The sequence below is a fragment of the Platichthys flesus genome, chromosome 13 (assembly GCF_949316205.1).
Source record: "Platichthys flesus chromosome 13, fPlaFle2.1, whole genome shotgun sequence".
Classification (NCBI taxonomy): Eukaryota; Metazoa; Chordata; class Actinopteri; order Pleuronectiformes; family Pleuronectidae; genus Platichthys; species Platichthys flesus.
In genome coordinates this window covers 1,473,503-1,490,684 of record NC_084957.1, presented here as the reverse complement: position 1 = coordinate 1,490,684, position 17,182 = coordinate 1,473,503, and the positions used below count along the sequence as shown (strand labels likewise).

Sequence of the window (17,182 nt, the reverse complement as noted above, 5' to 3'; positions counted from 1 at the left end):
TCTTCTAGGATGCGTGTTTGCCAAACTTAAAAATAGACTCACATCATAATAACCTCACTTAACGATGGATGTTGAACACACACCCTCGTGTGAGAACAGTTGGAAAGAAAGACAGAGCGAGTGGAGGAGGAAGATGGAGCCGGTGGGAAAGTGAAAAAGAGTTTTATCTTATTTAATAAACTTACAGAATGATGGGAAAAGGGCTTCCTGTGTTCAATACAAAATGTATGTGTGTGTGTGAGTGACGAGCGTCACATCAGATCAGATCACGTGACACACACTCATCATCATTACACACACACTGGACACACAGAGCAAATACTGCGAGACATGGAACAGTGCTCATGGAAAAGATAAAACACACAAATATACACACAGATGGAAATGATGTGTGGGGGGAACTTCACTCTCTCTGGGCACACAGAGGAGAGGTGGAGCACTGACACACACGCACAGACACACACACACACACACGCACAGACACACACACACACACACACACACACACGCACAGAGGCTATTTATAGCGAAGGAAGGCTGCTCGCTGCTCTCAGAGGGGAGAATTACAAACAGACACAGAGGCCTGAAGCTGACATCCTGCCCACCAGCTGTGTCAACTTAAAGTCAGAAAACACTGCAGCAGAATACAGCCTCATTGTGGAAACACATGCACACACTGGGTGTCACACTGAGGCAGACACACACAAAGTGAGAGCGAAGCTGAACCGACAACATCAGAATTACAGTCAGATCTTTTTTTCCGAGGCAGGTTCATATCTCCGAGGAAGATATCGCCGAATCTGAAAGTAGCTGCACGGTTAAACACCTCGAGGAGAGAGTGAGCTTTAGTGATTTAGATGAAGTGATACTTCAGAGGAGACCTCCAGTGATGTTGTGTTGTACTTCACATAAAGTCTGGGATTCAGTGGAGGCAGATTATTAAAAAAAAGAAACAATCAAATCAGCAGACACTCAGATTTCCTGGTTTTTATCCTTTATCAGTGCAAAAAGTCTTTCTCCTACACTTCCCATGATGCAACTCCATCACGTCATATTTCATTAGATCCTTGATGTGCACCTGGGAAGGTCCAGTTTCTAGAGTTGTGATGTTTTGTCCCTCTGACTTCAGTGTGTTCAGTGTTCAGTGTGTAAACAAACGTGTTGTGTTTATGTGTTTAAAGCATTCAACTAAAAACCTTGACTCCACTTTCCAATATTTACATAAAAACAATGAGAAAAACAGGATCACGCATAAAGATTATTCAAAACATTTGCACATTAATCATAAAAATGTCTGTATTGGTTAAAATCATTTGTGTCCGGGTGCTTGTGAGAGATGGACACCAAGTTGCAAGTGAGAAAACTATGATTTTGATGATGTCAGCTTGTGTACCAAAACTTTCACCAACTGTCTGTGTTCCAACTCTTCCCAGTCGTGAAATAATTCTTTAAATTATTCCGACATTCCAATATTACTGTTGAAAATATTTCTCTTAGATCTTAAAACATCTTCTTCCAAAGCCAGAGAAAGAGTTGCACTGACCGGACGAGGTGGGATTCACGAGTTAACGTCTTTAAGAATCCAACAAACGTCTTCATCATCAGGAAACGTTGGAGTTCCTGAAACAGCTTTCACGTTTATCTCCTGTTTCCCTTCCACAGGTAGGAACGTGTGAAGAACACATTCCTCTGACGGATTAAGGTGAAATAACTGGATCCTGACTTCCCTAGATGGACCGAGCTGCGTGACTGAAACACGGGGGATGAGGTCATCTCCTCATTTAGACCTGAAGGGAGGTGAAGCTCGGGGGGGATTCTCCTCAGCGGGTTCTCATTTCCACAAACTCTGGGGAACGTGTTGTTCAGGGTTCATCATCCAACAATTAGACCATCGACGTGTCGCTGGGACGGATAATCCCACCAGAAGGACTGGGAAGCTTAATGAACATCTCATGACTGAAAAACACACACACACACACACACACACACACACACTGTGCTGTTCCCGTTAAGCTGAGGAACTGAGTCATTACACAGCAGCAGGAGGTGAACTCATATTGACACGACCAATCAGACTTTAAATAGACGCTCACTTTATTAGGAACACATGCACACCTCTGTATCCGAGCAGTAATCCAATCAGCCAATCATGTGACAGCAGTGCAATGCATTGAAACATGCAGATTCAGACACAACCGGTAAACGTCTGCAGAGAAACTTTCAGACTCTGTAACTCAGAAAACTTTTCCTCTGCCGAGCCGGAGCAGCGGGATCGACTTTGCTCCAGTTGGATGTTCTATTTTCTATTTTGTCCCTCCTTGGCCTCCATAGTTCCTTTCCTTGTCTTCATCTCCTTCCTGTTGCCAAGTAGGCCAGAAGTGATCTATAAATAGTCTCCTCGGCGCTCGCTCCGCTCCTCGGCTAAATTGTGAGACAGGGAGCGAGTCCTGTGCCAGAGAGGAATGAGTAACCCGAGCACCATGTACCTTACACCCACACTCTGCCTGGCCACCGACAGAGTGACACACACACACACAAACACACTATAAACAGCGCACTCACACACACACACGCCAATACAATGGACAAAGGCACAGACAGTCCAAATGAGTCCAGCAGCTGTGGTTGGTGGATAAGAGCGGAGCAGGAGTTCCCTGAGCGACTGAACGAAGAGAGACCAACAAACTATTAATGATACCAGGCAAAAAGCTGCTGGTTCACACACACACACACACAGACACACACAGATACACACACAGGTCTCATGAATTTAATAGAGAACAGTAACAGTTCAGCCTCTCTCTCTTTCTCACCTAAAGCTCCAGGGTACTGGGACGTGAACCAATTAGCAGCTCCTCCTGGGCCTCACCGAGGTTTCTGTCCAATTAATCAGATAAAAACGCTCGACTTTCCATCTCCTCCTCCAGTTCACCTAATTGTTTGGTAACTGCTTCGATGCAAAGAGCAAAGGTTAGAGATTCTTAAAATATCAGGCCTCACACGCAGGAACAGCGCTTTTCACTTTGTCCTCAATGTCGAGGTTGTGAATCAACGTTCTTCATGATTCAAATAAATCATGGGCTGAACTGGTTCACTGAAGACTTGATGGGAGCACGAAATGGGAACATCTTCTTCTCTGATTCCTTGTGGATTATTAAATATCAAACGAGTATCCATGAGTCCAGGTGTTATCTATAATGTCATATTTTGTGCAGTCAGCAGTTTGAAATCAGAAGAATTTCAGTTCATGACAAAAAAATCAGGATCTGAATGAGTTTCAAATTATAGATCAATCATCCAATCATCACAGCTCTGACCAGAAACCTTGGTACATATCACTCTTCTGAAGTTCTAATTCATTTTATATATAATAATTTTCCAGGGAGATTATGAAAACTTCGGTCTTCTTTAAGATAAATTATGTGATATTGAAGGATCATGGATATAAGTGGTAACAAGTGACATGAATATAACCTGTAATCAATGAGCTTCACACGAGGCTGATGTTGTTGCCTTCGTGCAGAACCAGGCTGACTCCAGTCTCTACACCGAGATAACAAGTTGTTTATTGAAACCTTATATTAAACTAAGAGTAAGCAGACAGTCTCCTTATGAAACCACATTATAGAAGGATTGTTCAGGGATGTTAACTTTTCTTTAATGAATGACATTAAGAGCAGCCGAGTCACCAGGGGGTGAGCGGGGGGGCGGTGGGCGTACAAAGCTCAGATTGTCACGTCGGGACCGGGGGTCACATTCGAGTCTGGCCTGTGGTGAGATTCAGCCAAGAGAAGCACTTCTGTGAAGGTCAGAGAGAGAAACTGTGGTTTCAGTTTTTGCTTTTTTCTGTATTAAACCAAACCACGATGTTTCCCTCGCCTTCATCTGGAGTCTAAACGTAAAACTGTTTGATATGATGTGAGCAAACAGCAGGAGTATGTCCAGAGCTGACACATCTCAGGATGAAGAAGAGGAGCTGGACGCGTAGAAGACGAAGACGTCCACTTGGAAACACGAGGAGATTTCAGATCTTCTGGTGATGAGGGCCGACGCCGGTGTGGATGAGCTGTAAACAACAACACTGATCTTTCCTCAGCAGAGTTTATACGTCATGTCCCGCCTCCTGCTGATCTACAGGCTCCGCCCCTGCTGCTCTACAGGCTCCGCCCCTCGCCTGGATGATCCTGCTGCATCACAAACACCAACTACACAACATGTCCAAACCCAATTGTGCGGACATTGTCCAGAGTTCATGTCTGCACACATCTCAAGAGAAACCCTGTTGTTGTCGTAGTCTGAGAATTTCATCTCATGACTGATTAGACAAAACTGTCTCTACAGCAAGTGGCCGGTCCATCAAGACGAGACAGAAACCCACTGTCTCCGTGAATCACTCGCTCACTTACGCCTCTATTACTGACTCGTGTGTCGCTCCTGAGTAAGACTGGATTCGCCTGTGGAGCCTCGAACAATCTGGTTTGTTCACAGAGCGGCGCTGAGTTGCTCTACATTTCTCTCCCATCTCCAGCCCTCTCCCGGAGCTGTCCTCTCTGCTGCCTGTAATTGCACCTCTATACCCTTCCTCCTCCAACTCCCACCACATGCTAAAAATTACACCATGTTGATGTGAAGATTACAATGCAGTAGTTGGGAAGGGGGGTAATTCCCTCGTCTGTGATCTGCTCTGTGCGACTGGTCCACGGGCACATGGGTATAGATGTGTCGAGTGGGAACAGGCCATGTTAAGTGATGTTGTCGAGGCCAGTAATTTACACACAATTACCTCAGTTAGATTCAGCCTCAGCATCGGACACACAACGACTCCACTTCACATTGTTTCACAGTGGGAGGGAAATAAAACTGAAACACGTTTAAAAATAGGGATCCCCTCATTTAAAGCATTGTGTTCTCTTCAACTTCTCATCATCACGTCCATGTGCAATGGTTAAATGTGAAGTGGCAAATTTCCTGTTTATTCTCGGTGCGATCTTTCAAAGGAAGAAGAAGAAAAACAAGTGTTGGCTTTTCTCCACAGGAAGCACAAGACATTTGTGTGGTCAAAACCCACAACACAGTGTTTCTCCCTCTCGTGCTCGTTAGTGTTTCACGAGGAAACATTATCGCAGAGCAAGATGAAGTCAGCAGGAAGATAACGACCATAAATGTAACAGGCTGCATCCAAAATCAATCGATTATCACTTTATAGTGAATTCTCCATTTTGCATAGCTGTCTTAATGTTAAGTGCATCATGAAAAGAAGTGGGCGACCGGTGGGCACTAACCGAGCAACACAGACCATCATGCAATATGCTCCTGATGTCCACAGGAAGAAAAACGGTGATTCTAGATAGATAGATAGATAGATAGATAGATAGATAGATAGATAGATAGATAGATAGATAGATAGATAGATAGATAGATAGATAGATAGATAGATAGATAGATAGATAGATAGATAGATAGATAGATAGATAGATAGATAGATAGATAGATAGATAGATAGATAGATAGATAGATAGATAGATAGATAGATAGATAGATAGATAGATAGATAGATAGATAGATAGATAGATAGATAGATAGATAGATAGATAGATAGATAGATAGATAGATAGATAGATAGATAGATAGATAGATAGATAGATAGATAGATAGATAGATAGATAGATAGATAGATAGATAGATAGATAGATAGATAGATAGATAGATACTTTATTTATCCCGTGGGAAATTCAGAAAACACTTTGTTCTCATCAGTAATATCTGAATTATCTCGAGGATTAAAGACACACTGGTTTAACTTTCACATTCCGGTTTTAAAACAGGTGGATTTAGGAGACATTTTAATAGACTCTTAATATTTCAGATGTCGTCACAAATCTGTGAGTTGTGGCTGTAAAACATGTAAGAGAGGAGAGCAGCACAAAGTGCAGCAAGAACATGTATTTCTACTTTTAAACATACTAATTCAACGTGCTTTTTTTAACCTAACAGTATTAATACTGTCATATACACATTTATAATTTATTATGGGATTTTCCTCCTGCCGACGTTATTGTTGTTTACACGTCAGAATCCCGTGATAATGATGTAAATAGAGTTAAGTCCCTGAATAGGAAGTGGGGACAGATGAATGAAGGATTTTGGACACAGCCTCAGTGTCGTATCGTCCAGTTCACGGGAGAGAAGGACGAAGGATGAATCTTCTCTCCAGCGTCTCATCCCAAACTTCATCTATCTGATCTGGGTTGTGTCTGATTCACAGCAGCAGCAGCAGCAGAGTCCAGGAGGCCTTCAGCTCTGCTTTCAGCCACAGTGCTCGTCACAAGTTCACAAGCTGCATCTCCTCACCTACAACAGCCTGAGAAGACAGAGCTCTGAGAGCAGAGACAACAGGCGAGAAGAGGCGCTGACAAGACCGTGAGACAACCACATGTATTTACAGCTGGATTCTGACGCTCCCAGTTATTCTTATGTTGAATGTAATGAGCTAGTTCACTGGATAATGGCCTTTAAAGCACTAGAAGTCCCTGGATGTGAAAGACAGAGTGAAATGATGCTCGTATGAGGGACTAATAGCAGAGAGAGATTAATGACACATGATACTCCATCTCTGCATCAGCCGTTCAATCAGCAAAACCACCGACCACCATCGTATTGATTTGAAATGATGGGTTCATAAGAGGCAATCAACAGAAAGGCACATCGGAGAAGTTAGCTCATGATTCCAGAAGCTTCCAGAACATCAGCTGCCCAGAGACACGAGCTCCACATCTGTCAGGGACTGTCAGTCAACCCCGTGTTAATGGAGGTCGAGAACAACATCTTATATCTTAGAAGATATTTCAACAGTTGCTCAAGATAGAAAACCAGCTTCTTGTTTGATTCATTCATTGATTCTTTCTTCATAACAAAAAAAGCTTGTTAAAGCTTCCACGCTTTGTTTGTCATGGAGCCGCTCGACCACGGGCCAGAGACGTGATGGTCTGTGGCAACTGAAGAACCAGAGAGACAGAGAGAGAGACAGAGAGAACCAGAGAGAGAGAGAGAGAGAGACAGAGAGAGAGAGAGAGAGAACCAGAGAGAGAGAGAGAGAGACAGAGAGAACCAGAGAGAGAGAGAGAGAGAACCAGAGAGAGAGAGGGGTGGACGTAGACAATGTGATGGGCCAGTGTACACATGCATGTGCACACACACTCACACATGTACATGCACACACAGTCCAGAGCTAAGCAAACAACCCGGTGGAACAACACTCGGTGAGTCAGTGCCTGCATGATCCATTAGTACAAAAACACACTGACCCACACGACAACAACCCTGAGACCTTTGCTAGCGCGACGTCCACATGCTAAGAACACGGATGCACTGGTCTATGATCTGTCACAGCAGTGGATCCTCCTGCCTGTCGTGGAGACCTCGGCAGAACAGGTCAGGTCTGTCTGGATGTAATTAATAACCTTCAGCATATCTCAGAGTTTAAATCATGACTCAACACGACTTTCATCCACTGTGAAAACTCCACAAGCGACAGGTGAGTGAAGAGCCCCCCCGTGCATCATGGAAAAACCCTCTGTGGAGAAAGGGACCTCAGCTGGATCTGTGTTTACACTTACACTCTCCATCCCATCACCCGTGACACTGGTCTATGATCCACTGTACTGGGAATAACACCGTAAAGCAGACACAAGATCAATCTGTCACGACTTTCATCATCATAATTATTCACCAGAACCAAACCTCAGCCTGGTTTAGAGTCTAAAATGTGCTTGAGTTTAATGTTGGTTTTACAAAATGAGCGATTTCACATTTCTACATCCTGTTCCTGAAGCTTCTGATGCAGAAAACAATATTAATAACTGTGAGTTACTGATTTCAGCCCATGGCATGTTGCCCACAGGTGAGGGAACTAGCATAAGACAGGTTTGACTGGACATTAATCAGTCTCACGTGCACCATGCTGAATAATGCAGGTGGAGTGGAGCAGTCAATAATTAAGTGTGTCCATGGGTGTGGGAGCGTGGCACTCGTTTACAGAGGAGTAGACAAGTGGGCCAGGAAAGCTAAGGTGTCCGAGGAGAGAATCAGAAGAGCCTCTTCTTACTGAGCCCGCATGCAAATTAAATTCATTATTTAAACTGATATTTATACTTTACATCCTGCAGCGTCGAACTAAGTTATTTAAAGAGTCAGACGCTTTGCTTTGGTTTGTTGTGATGAAGTGTTTCAATAAGGAGTGGATGAAAAAGAGACAAATCTGTTTCTCTCAAGTTGTTTATGGTTTCATGTGAGTTTAGAGAAACAACTATCAATTATTCACATGATCAATCTGCTCGTGTTTCATCGATCAATCACTCCGAGCCCGGAAGCCTCTGAGTGATTGATGAAAACCACAAGTATGATGATGAGGAACAACAATCCATCGCTTCACTTTAAACTTATTTTATATACTTTCATTGTAGAGTTGCTAATCTTTTATATTTGTTTATTTCCTTTGTGAATCTTCAGAACAACACGATGAGATTTTAGGACGATGCTTTTCGTTGTGTCTGACCGGTGACAGAAAGGTTCTTGAATCTCAAAATAATAGAAACTAACTTTTATAATTGTGTAATGATAAGTTCATCGATTTGTTTGCAAATTTCATTGATTTGCACCTTTAATAGTTTGACACGTTTCATAAGCAAATGTAAACTCACTGATAACAACAGGTTTGTTTTTTCCCTGTGACACATGAGCAGGAAAGTTGTCATCTTAAAAGTTGTGTTTGTGGGATTGTGATGAGTGAGAAGTGAAGGATCTACAGCCTCCATGTGTGTGATGGACAGCAGCTCAGTAAACATAGAGAATCAGTGCCTTGCTCAGGGACACCCCGGCAGCAGGAGAGTGTGTCTCCCTCCATCAACACAGACCAGGACCGGGAGAGTAGAAGCTCCGGAGGAGGAGGCTCACCTTGCTCCGGATCTGCCCGGAGGTGGACACTTTCCGGATCAGCTTCTGGGGGCCTTCCTGCTCCGCCTCGCTGTCAGAGGACTCGTCCGCGGCCCCGGAGCCGGCGACAGCGCCCACCACATGGGCATGGATCCCCGCCGCGGACACCGGTCCTTTCTCCGGCTCCTGTCGAGGGGAGGAAAGAAACCAGTCGGGGTTATTCGCCTGGTTTCCCCGCTCCGCCGCTCCCTTCCTCTCCGGGAGGCGAGCGCTGCTCCGCGGCCGAGAAGCGTCTCTCCTCGCCGTCATCGCTCCGCGTCTCTGTCGGTGTTCTCCGGAGCGTGTGTGGGCTGGAGCCCGTCACGGTGGGGATGGGCTCCACGGAGCAGGCAGTAAACTCCCCCTCCCCGCCCTGCGCACACGGCCCCTCCGCGGGGCTGCTGCTGCTGGAGGCTCCGGCCCACACGACGCGACCCGGAGAGACCGCCTCGTGAGACCGCCTCGTCCACCGCGCCGCCCGGAGGACGGTACCGGGCCGGAGGACGGGACCGGGCCGGGACCGGGGCTGACCCCAGCGGCTGATCGACCCCAGCCCTGCCGAGCAGCTGCTGCACACCACCCCCATATTCAAACTATAAACTCACTGATTCACTCATTATCTAAGCTCTGGAAATAAATATATTCATGAAAAGCTCAGTGAAGTTACCTTATATTTCGATTTATGATGTTTTAACCCACATCACTTTACATTATAATGCATTTGTATTCATATTAAACACATGCATTTACTTTATATCGATCCAAGCTGTTGGGTTTTATCTTTATTTTACAATATAACCTCCCAGGATAAGTCCTGATGTGGTTATAAAGACAGAATTAACGTCAAAGGTAAATAAATATCAAGATGTTTCCAAGAAGAAACAAGAATATAGAAGAATCCAGACTCTTTGATCTGAGGATAATGAAATAGAAGTAGATCTTCTCTCTCTTGAATCATATCTCACTTGAATCCTTCTTGTTTTACTATATTTAAACCTCAGATCCGGACAAAGACAGAGGATCGAACCCTGGGTCCACTCAGACCATCAGCCCCAGCAGCTCGCTGGTTTCCTCCTGAATAACAAAGAGTAGAAAGTGTCCCCAGTGGACCGGGCTCTCTCACCAGTTCCTCCCAGGCAGGGCTGCGGGTGAAGCCGTACACATCCTCCATGGTGCCGGACCTCCGCTCTGTGCGCTGCGCAGGACTCGAGCACCGGAACCGGGGGAAGGTGGAGGAATGCGCCGCCTGCTTCGTCTGAGTGTCTCATACGGACTCGATCCTCCCTCCACCAGCACGGAGCTCCACCGCCACACCTCCGCCGCTCCACTGCTCCGCTTCTGCCGCCTTCTCCGCCTCCTCCTCCGCCTCCTCCTCCTCCGCCTCCTCCCGCCGAGAGCCGCCGAGGGGCCGAGCCGAGCCGAGCCGAGCCGAGCCAGAGATTTCCCTCCTGATTCCTCCCGTTAGTTCATTTGTATGAGTTCACAGACCTGTTTCATCTATTATTCACATCTATGTATTCAAGGAATCTGGCTATTTAGCTTTTTATTATTATTTGTATTCTCTTGTATTATTCTATACTCTGTTTGACTATATCGAAGAGTAATTTTCTATACAGCAACATTTTTTGTGTGGAATATGCTCTAAATAATTCATAAAGAGTATAAAGCCGGAATATTGTATTCCTTTCTCTTCCATTATATTCTATTCCTTTCTATTCTGCTCTATTTTATTACTTTATATCTTATTCAACTCTACCCTACTACTCCACTCTATTATTTTATATTCTATTCCATTGTGAGCTTTATTATGATTTCATGTGATTCAAAAGAGAACCCATAATTAATTATAATTCATATTTTCTTATCTTTATGATAAACATAATATTTTGCTCATTCACTAAGTGTAAACACTGAGTCGGAACCATCGAGACTCTTGAACAAACCCCTACGGAAGACTTTAGCGGCGGACCGCTCTGTCCCTCTCGTATTATCTTCCGGCTCTGACAGCAGCGGGCTGCCGGTGTTATGAAATGGGTTCGAGTCCGGACAGGTCGTAGCGTCATATCGGCCTCGTGGACTTTATTCATTCTGTGAGTTCGATGCCGAGGTGACGGAGGAGTTTGAAGATGCACCGACAGGTTCTGTGTCACCGGGGCGCCTCGGCCGTCGCTGCCCGGAGGCTGCGGTCTGTCCTGGGGTCAGTGCTGGGGAGAGACGCCTGGATGTGGAGAACACATGAGGTCAAACTCCTCAACACAGCCGCAGGTCTGTTAACGTCACTTATTATTAGTTATTAACCCGTTTAATAACACTGTTAATAACACACACAGCTGGAGACAGGACAGGTCTCTGTGTGGTAACAGTGAGACACACAAATACACGTGTTCAGCCACTCTACCTGGTTAAAATACACAAGTTTTATGTTTTATACCCAAACACAACGAGCTGACGTTTGTCTGATGGGAAGTAAAAGTAATTGTAACTGGGAATCAGAAGAATACTTTGACTTAGCTTGTAGGTGAAAGGTCAAAACCAGGATGTGTCAAGTCACCTCGTCCCGTCAGCAACAGGTTAACTTACATGACGTAATAATAATATAATATAATATACATAACACATTAACTATTTGGTTTTCACATGACAGTTTTTATCTTATTCACTTCGTTCGATTCCAAGATCATGTTTTTATGGTTCTACTTTCTGGTAAAAGCTAAAATTATTAATTTGATTAATCGTGAATTAATCACTTCCCTGAAGCTTCATGTCAGTTATATAGAAGTAATAAGACCAGGAAAGCCAAGGGATTTAAACTCTTAATTCTATTCATTTACTAATAAACTGGTTGGGTTGTAAAAAACAAAATTGGCATCAAAATACATTTTATAATCATATCTTTTATAATTATAAGGCTTAAAAGCATTTTAAACCTGTTCTTCTGTTAACAAGTTTCAATATTTTTCCGGTTTCTGACTGGACATTATTTTGATCTGTACTTGTAATGAAGTGAAATCCAAACTTTGCTGCTGATTTAAAACAGACATTAACTTTCTGTAGTGCTCTAACTTTGTTGTGTCAATAAGTTTCCTCTTCTGTCTGCAGGAGACACAGTGAAGATCGGAGAAATCTCCTACAAACTGAAAATACCTCGGAATCCAGAGCTTGTTCCTGTCAAACACAGTATGTGGATTTTATTTAAGTATTTAAACTAAACACACGTCTGGAGGAAATGGAAGGAACACTTTGGTGACAGGTAAAACAGAGGTCACTAACACTTTGTTGGCTTTTCTAGTTTCAGACTCTCTACCTCAGACAGTGGCTCAGCACCTACGCTGGATCATGCAGAAAGACCTTCTGGGACAGGACGTGTTTCTCATCGGTCCCCCGGGACCCCTGAGACGGTCCATAGCCATGCAGTACCTCGTGAGTTCACATGTAATACACAGACTTACACACTCTCTTAATCCTTTAACATCTGCAGAGTGAAGCCAAGGTTTTACTTCTCATTAACCAGGAATTGACCAAACGGGAGGTGGAGTATGTTGCTCTGTCCAGAGACACCACCGAGACGGACCTGAAGCAGAGGAGAGAGATCCGCTCGGGGACGGCCTTCTACATCGACCAGGTGAAGTCTTTATGAACCAACAAGGAGGGAAATGAACCCACGTTGGATTGAATCAGTGGAGGAGGCTCAGTGAGCAGCTCCAGGTGAACCAGGGGGAGGGGATTGGTCACAGCTGAGACTCGTTAGCCAATCAGCTAGATTCAAAGGCAGGAGCTGAGCTGCTGGGGGGGGGGGACTTCAGGAGAGAAGGAGATGAGCTGCAGAGCTGGACGCCAGCAGAACTTACTGTTTGTTAAGTTGCATTGAGATTGATGTTTGTTGAGTTAGAAAATAATAAGACTATTTAAAATACAGTACAGGAGACATATGTGCAATGATAAATATCTCACAGCTCCTTGGAGATGGTGCTGAAGTCAGATCAAAGCTTACGATTCAAACATACCCAACAGTATTAGTTTATCGTTAAAGAAGGAAACACTATATAGATGCACAATCAGATATAATATTTGCATGTGCAAACATCCATTCACCGATTAGAATATGAAGAAGGAGGAAAAGCGTGTGAGGACATTGAAGATGCTCATCCCTGCTCTCAGGTTGTGTTTCCTGTAAGAGTTATTAATTTTGCGCAGATGTTTCCATGTTTTCCTGTGTCTGCGTTAGAGCAGTTTCCAAACCAGGCGGTGGTACATTGAGTGAGACCCGTGTATCCTCAGTGCCGTTGATATGGGTGAAGCTGGGAGTGGGGGTGGAGCTCTTCTGTCTTCTTGGTGCTCCTGGTGAGGTTGTTGGAGGTGGTGTTAAGCTTCTCTGAAGTTGTCATCCCTCTCTGGAGTCGACTTGTGACCTCCAGCCCCATGTCCCCGTCCTTCTGACCAGTAGATGTTGGAACAGGCTCGATCACCATCAGTGTCTCTTCTCCGAGCTCTGAGAGTCAAAAATAGAATTAACCTGACGCCTCTCTGTTCGCAATCACTCCAGGATTTGGATTTGTGTTACAAAAAATTGTTGGAGTCAAATGAACGTGGGCACAAGAAGAGACACAAGAAGAGACACAAGAAGGAGAAGAAGAAGAAGTGTAGCTGAAAACAATCTAAATTAAACTCATGACTCATATAAACACATTAGGTTCATTACAGCTCCAACTGAGAAGGTTGTGTTTCTAAATTTACGTTTGTCAATCGCTTTACACAGGCTTGACCAACATTATTTAATTTCTTCATCCTTTGGATTATATAACATTAAGACACACATTTCGATCCATGATAAGTACACTGTCAGTAACTTGTTAAATGTTTAAAAACAACAACTGACAGTCCTTTGTATTCTCTTCTTCTTCCAGTGTCAGTAACACATTACGTAACATCACAACTCGCCCCCCCGATCCTCTCTGTTCTGCTCCGTGCCACGTTTTGATCGATCAAGCTTCATGCAAACCTACACCCCCACACTCCTGGAAGTCAAGTCACCATGGAGAGCAGCTCCTCATTACCCAGCCTGGTTTCTGTGAGCAGAACTTTCTGTTCTCCCTTTGGAGAAATGATTCTGAAGAAAACACAAAACATAAATCCACGTAAGACCATGAAAACCTGTGACTAGGCTTCGAGGATCGAGTGGAGACAAATGAGGAGAAGCTGTGATAATTACCACTTGCTCAGTCAGTTCATTATCTGCAGCTAATTAGCTCACGGCTTCATTTGTGTAAAAAAAATACATCAGTTGCGTAACAGTTCAAAAATCACCTCCATGGAAACAGGGGGACATTTTTTATATTTTGTATTCTCAGAACATTTATTCTGAGACTTTACACGTGAACCTGAAAAACTCACACGTCAATAACATCTTTTATTCTTATTATACCTGTGTTCATTGGACAGGGACAGCAGAGAGGTGGCAGGTAATGAGAGGGAGAGATGATCTGTACTAATTGTCCATGTTCAGACTTGAGCTGCGGACGTTGTGGTTCATGGTCGGGGTTCTAACCCCCGGGACACTCGGGCGCCATGATGAACCAAACATTCCCATCTTTTGAAACAGCAGCTTATGATTTATCCTCTCGCTCGTTTAATATTGTCTTGACTCATCGCAGCCGTTGAGCTTCCTCCAGAGAGCTGCTCCACTGATCTAATAATCCAGCTCTGTCCTCAAAGTGCTCGTTCCACCTGAGACCAATCCGGCGTTAATTCACAGGAACTCGTGAGCAGCGGTAACACACGTCCATCATCAGTCGGCGTGTTCCAATCAGAGCCTGTGATTTAAATGGTCATAACACAACACGTCATGTTATTGTCTAGAAGATAGTGATACACAAATATTCATGGTCTTAAGTCCGTGAAGCTGCCTCCTCCGTTTCCTGCAACGAGGAGCGCCAGCCAACCGCTCGAAGGCAACGAGGCTCAGCCCCCCCCCCTGCCCCCCCGCTCATCAAGATCTAAACAGGTGTCGTCTGTTTCCATGACAGCAGCTCATGAATAGATCCGACATTATCGATTGCACTAATAAGTGTGAAGAGAACGTGTGTTCCTCGACTCCTCCTCAAATCCTCCTGGAACATTGGGCCATCGAATGAAATGTGGGCAGAGTGTGTGTGTCTGTGTGTGTGTGTGTGTTTGTTGGCTCACTAGATGGAGTTGATTTTGTCACGTGGGTGCGATTAGTTCTGTACATGAACGCATCATCGTCCCCGACACCTATTTCGTGTGAAGAACTGAAAACGTGTGCAAATAAGGAAGATTTCCTCCTGAAGAATGTTTTCATATGACAGGAGGTGTATGTGTGTGTTTGTGTGTGTGTCTGTGTGTGTGTGGTTGTGTTCGAACTAGACCATCCAAGTATTCCTCTGGGCCCTGCGCTGATTTGCAGCCCTATATTCAGACTTTTTGTGGTTCCCTGTGCTCACTCTGTTCCTCCCCCCCCCCGCATGAAGGATGCAGTCACATGGATGTAATCGCATGCATGTCGTATTTTTGACATCTCCAGTGGTCACCTCTCTCCAGTTAGCAGGCTCTTATGTAACACAGCTTACCTCAGACCCCGCTGCTCATGATTCTGTTTTACAGTAATAGAAACTGTGCAAACCAGAACGTGCCTCTGCAGCAGTGAGTTGGTTCTAAGCCTCCGTGCTGACTGAGCAGTGGTGCTGACCCGGGGGCATTTTGTTTTCATGTTGTAAGTCTCATGAACCCTTGATCTCGGGAACCATTCAAGGGTTTAATTGAGGATAAACTGGTTAAGTGATGACTTTAATACCCAAAAGGTTCAAGTTTATCTTCACTGTCACATCATTATATTCAGAAATGGGTTTTTTTCTGGCCATTATATAATTGGTTAGTGGCGGAGTGCTACTGCCAGATGCTATTTCTGGTTTAAACTAATTTAACCAGATTCACTAATAACCTACATTAAAATAAATGTAAAATGCAGCATTTTAAAATAGCTGGTATTACTTAAAGTGTAAGAGCTGGAGTGGAGAGTAAAAGAATGTCACCTAACACAAAACTGCATTTGTGTAGAGCAGGAAGAACTTGTTGTAAAACTGAACACAACCTGTATCCACGTCCAGCGGCTGCAGATGCATTTTAACCGCAGCTCAGAGCTTCTGCATTATCCTACGATAATATTATGTTATATATTAAGAATTACATTCATTTGTCTTCTATCCATCAGCTTCTCTCTAACATCCATTGCTAAGTGGTAGCTTAATGCTTGTTAGTGTGTGATGGGACGGTTTGATTCCCCTCAGAACAGCCAGTGTCAGCGGATCACAAAGCCTGTCTGTGCTTCCTCGTCTCTCTCGCCGCCCTGCGTCACTTACATTTCTAACAATTATCTGATTACAGCGTTGGTGCCCAAAATGGATCCAGAGTTAAATTTAGAGCATCTGGTCCCCACTATAGTTTTATAGCTCTGCTTCCCACACAACCTGCCACGTATTTACATGTTAACCTAATTACACGGCCACTCGCGCTGCGGTCCACCCAGACAGCTGAAGTTTCCTGCCGCTTGACGTCAGACGTGCTTTTTGACTTCTGCAGAAATGTGCGTCCACACAGACACACACACACACACACACACACACACACAGACACATGCTTAACCAAGCTGAAGTAAGTTTGATCCCTAATTGTGGGAGCAGAAATAGGCCTTCCTAAAACAGCTGAGACAGTTTGGAAGCCTGGTTTGGAGGAGCACAATAAGCTGAGGACATCCTCAGGAAAGGCTTTATGGAAAGCTCATTTTGTTATTGGAACACGAGGAGCTGGATATATAAAATGGTTTCAGCTTCGACAACGTTCACACAGGGTCGGAGGCTGTGTTGGACAATAGAGGAGCAGATTTGACCTGAACTTGAACTGATTGCCAGGATTACGAGTTAAGCCTTCAAATAAAACCGTTCCTGATAAACCAGCAGAACCTCCGCCAAAAAAAATGATTCAAAGTTCACTGATTGCTCTCAACTTTTAATATTTGTTTTCCCCCAGTGTGCTGTGAGGGCGGCAACACAAGGCCGAGTCCTGGTCCTGGAGGGGCTGGAGAAGGCCGAGAGGAACGTCCTGCCGGTCCTCAACAACCTGCTGGAGAACCGGGAGATGCAGCTGGAGGACGGACGCTTCCTGATGTCGGCCGAGCGCTTCGACAAGCTGCTGCAGG

At 44.5% G+C, this 17,182-nt stretch overlaps 2 protein-coding genes across 9 annotated transcripts in view; one reads left to right on the top strand and one right to left on the bottom strand.

The window, feature by feature from the left end:
• Positions 1–10,306, bottom strand: part of dgkh (diacylglycerol kinase, eta) — a 41,652-nt gene extending 31,346 nt beyond the window's left edge. For 5 of the 7 annotated variants that reach the window (XM_062402180.1, XM_062402176.1, XM_062402179.1 and 2 more), the window contains exon 1: positions 8,953–9,252. In XM_062402180.1, the coding sequence (XP_062258164.1) occupies positions 8,953–9,240 (288 nt within the window). In that variant the 5' untranslated portion in view covers positions 9,241–9,252. Of the gene's footprint in view, positions 1–8,952; positions 9,253–10,093 lie in introns of those variants that run through there. The other 2 variants (XM_062402181.1, XM_062402177.1) reach the window with 1 other exon arrangement.
• Positions 10,307–10,931: 625 nt separating this feature from the next.
• vwa8 (von Willebrand factor A domain containing 8) overlaps positions 10,932–17,182 on the top strand; it is a 46,453-nt gene continuing 40,202 nt past the window's right edge. Inside the window, exons 1-5 of one of the 2 annotated variants that reach the window (XM_062402172.1) lie at positions 10,932–11,235; positions 12,070–12,147; positions 12,260–12,390; positions 12,482–12,592; positions 17,014–17,181. In XM_062402172.1, coding sequence (XP_062258156.1) covers positions 11,097–11,235; positions 12,070–12,147; positions 12,260–12,390; positions 12,482–12,592; positions 17,014–17,181 — 627 coding nt within the window. In that variant the 5' untranslated portion in view covers positions 10,932–11,096. Of the gene's footprint in view, positions 11,236–12,069; positions 12,148–12,259; positions 12,391–12,481; positions 12,593–16,759; positions 16,904–17,013; position 17,182 lie in introns of those variants that run through there. The other variant, XM_062402173.1, reaches the window with a different exon arrangement.